At 39.4% G+C, this 2,500-nt stretch overlaps 1 protein-coding gene and 1 long non-coding RNA gene across 6 annotated transcripts in view; both read right to left on the bottom strand.

The window, feature by feature from the left end:
- Window positions 1–2,500, bottom strand: part of LOC121699579 — an 11,396-nt gene that overhangs the window by 3,872 nt on the left and 5,024 nt on the right. The window lies entirely within an intron of this gene.
- The window catches only part of c24h8orf82 (chromosome 24 C8orf82 homolog), a 6,849-nt gene that overhangs the window by 3,541 nt on the left and 808 nt on the right, over window positions 1–2,500 (bottom strand). For all 5 annotated transcript variants that reach the window (XM_042081827.1, XM_042081826.1, XM_042081828.1 and 2 more), the window contains one exon: window positions 1,362–1,410. In XM_042081827.1, the coding sequence (XP_041937761.1) occupies window positions 1,362–1,410 (49 nt within the window). The remainder of the gene's footprint in view (window positions 1–1,361; window positions 1,411–2,500) is intronic.

Below are 2,500 nucleotides of genomic sequence, written 5' to 3'. Positions count from 1 at the left end.
TTTTCTCGATCGTTTTGATGGTTGTGTCAACTCTGACATCACATTCTCAAAACAGTTAACACCCGTGTCTGAACAAAAGCACTCCAAAGTTCCACATTTTGTTTGCAAAAGGCTGTTACTCTCTCAAAACACTTAAAACATACAGCAAAAGCAAATCTTGCCTTCAAACAACATATCCTGACGTCAAATCACTGTGTGATTTCAATCAATCATTACACACTGGACAACAAAATGCAAAATATAGTTCTTAAAATGAGCATTTTTGCTATGTCTGTTGTCTTTTGTCAGAAAAAAACAGAAAAGACTAAATGTACTGAATAATAAATAATTGACATGTACGACTTACAGTAAACACCTAGACAAGACACATTTTTTTATTGAACTACAACTTGTCATTGTTCATCAAAATAGTAAACATCTTTTGTAGTGTTTTCTTCACCAAATAGGCTATACAATATTTTCTCTAAATGTGCCTTAGATCCATAGCCTACTTGCAAATAGCAACACAGAACAGACATTGCATCTCATATGCATAATGAATGATTGCTAATTAAAGAATTGCAAGGAGTTTCACACAGGTGTATCAGAGATTCAGACTTCTGCAAGGAATCTCTACCACCTGTGAAAAGATGTTTTCCTTTCGGTTAGCATGGAAACCAATAGAGTGTGGGCTCTTTGAATGACATCTGTGTTAACTGTTTTGCAAAAGTGTGTGAGAAATGTGTGAATGCAATGAAAACGTGTGAACACATTCGCAAGAGATGACTTCTGCTGTGCAAATAAAGTGTTCATGAAGACCAAGTGGGTCCCAGTTTCCTTAAAGCAACACCAAAGAACTTTCCCTCTGTCGCACACACACTATTTGTTTATCCAGCACCGGCTTTGCAAATAACGATGTCCACAGACAAGGTAGAATATTTTGCATGATTTATAAAAGTACGATGTATTGCGACATCAGATGCAAGTCAAATTTGTAGTTTCTTATGTCTCATTCCATCGAACTACAGATCCGCTACCCAATCTGGCAAATTTACATAGTGTGGTTATAGCCGATAGAGGACCGCAAAGATGCAGAATTGCCGTTCACCCCGTTACGAGTTGATGAACCACTGAAACGATTTTGGAAACATTATTTTAAGGTATAAAAACTCTTTGGTGTTGCTTTAAGCAGGTCAAAGCAAAAAAACTGTAATGCAAAACACAAGGAACTACTGGTCTAAAAGAAGAAAGACACGCTAGGTTAAAACATAAACGCGCACACTCACACACACACACACACACACTCTCTCACAGACACACACACTCACACACCCTCTCACACACTACTGCAGAATGGAGGACTATCACTGCCACTCACTCACCTTTGAAACAGGTGATGAAGTTCTTGACCTTTGTGTCGTCCAGAAACAGCTGAGAAGGAAAGAGAACCATTAATATCTGGAGGTAGAACCATTAAACTCTGGAGGTAGAACCATTGAGCTCTGGAGAAAGAACCACTAAGCTCTGGAGGTAGAACCACTAAGCTCTGGAGAAAGAACCACTAAGCTCTGGAGGTAGAACCATTAAGCTCTGGAGGTAGAAGCAGTTTGCCGCTTACAGCTGCAGTAACTGGTGTGTGCAAGTTCAAAACCTAAATGTCTGCAAACTCACAACCATGATTTATGTTCACTGTTGTTTACGTTTGATCATTCTTGTACTGTACTCAATATCATGCAGCACTTTGCCACTGTGTGATATAGAGCAATGATGGCTGTATGTAAATGTATATCTATAGACAGACTGTAACCATATACACCTATAAGGCTTCCGGCTAGTCTGTGGTTTCCATGTAGGCTAAATGTTGTGCTTAGAAATGGGAGCTAGACAGACTTCAGTGGGACACCGTCTCTGAACCACAGACACCTAATAATGACCTAGTGTACACGAAGGTCAAATGAAGCCTGTTTCTGACAATAACAACAAGAAAAAGGAACAGTGGCCAAGAGGCAAGCTGCTGATGGTACTTGGAAAAGGCGGAGCAACCTGACCACAGACTGTAGGCTAAATCAGGGGTTCCCAAACTTTTTCACAACAAGGCCCCCCAAATACCACTAGGTTCTGGCAAAGGACCCCCTTGATGTGTTATTAAACCCATCGACAATACTACGGCAAATGTAAAATACATTAAGCTAATCCTACAGTAATAATTATTTTAGCCACAAGCATTTCGCGATGGAGCATACAGTGTGTAAAAACTGCATTTGGGGCTTTCTGCTATATGAGAACTATCACTCTACTATTATTCCCAGTCATTATCATGGAAAATATAATGTTCAGATATGCGAGAAATTATTATAATGCCATTGTATAACAGCCTCCCCTCATAGTAATAGGTATATTTTATTTTTTTCAAATGTATTTATTTATTGCTTTTATTTTTCCTTCCAACTTGCTGAGGCCCCCCTGGCACCTCCTCGCGGCCCCCACTTTGAAAACTACTGGGCTAAATCCTTTACTGTCT

This window comes from Alosa sapidissima, chromosome 24, assembly GCF_018492685.1.
Source record: "Alosa sapidissima isolate fAloSap1 chromosome 24, fAloSap1.pri, whole genome shotgun sequence".
NCBI classification, from domain to species: domain Eukaryota; kingdom Metazoa; phylum Chordata; class Actinopteri; order Clupeiformes; family Clupeidae; genus Alosa; species Alosa sapidissima.
Note: the sequence above shows the minus strand (reverse complement) of the source record. Positions and strands in the feature narration are given on the sequence as shown.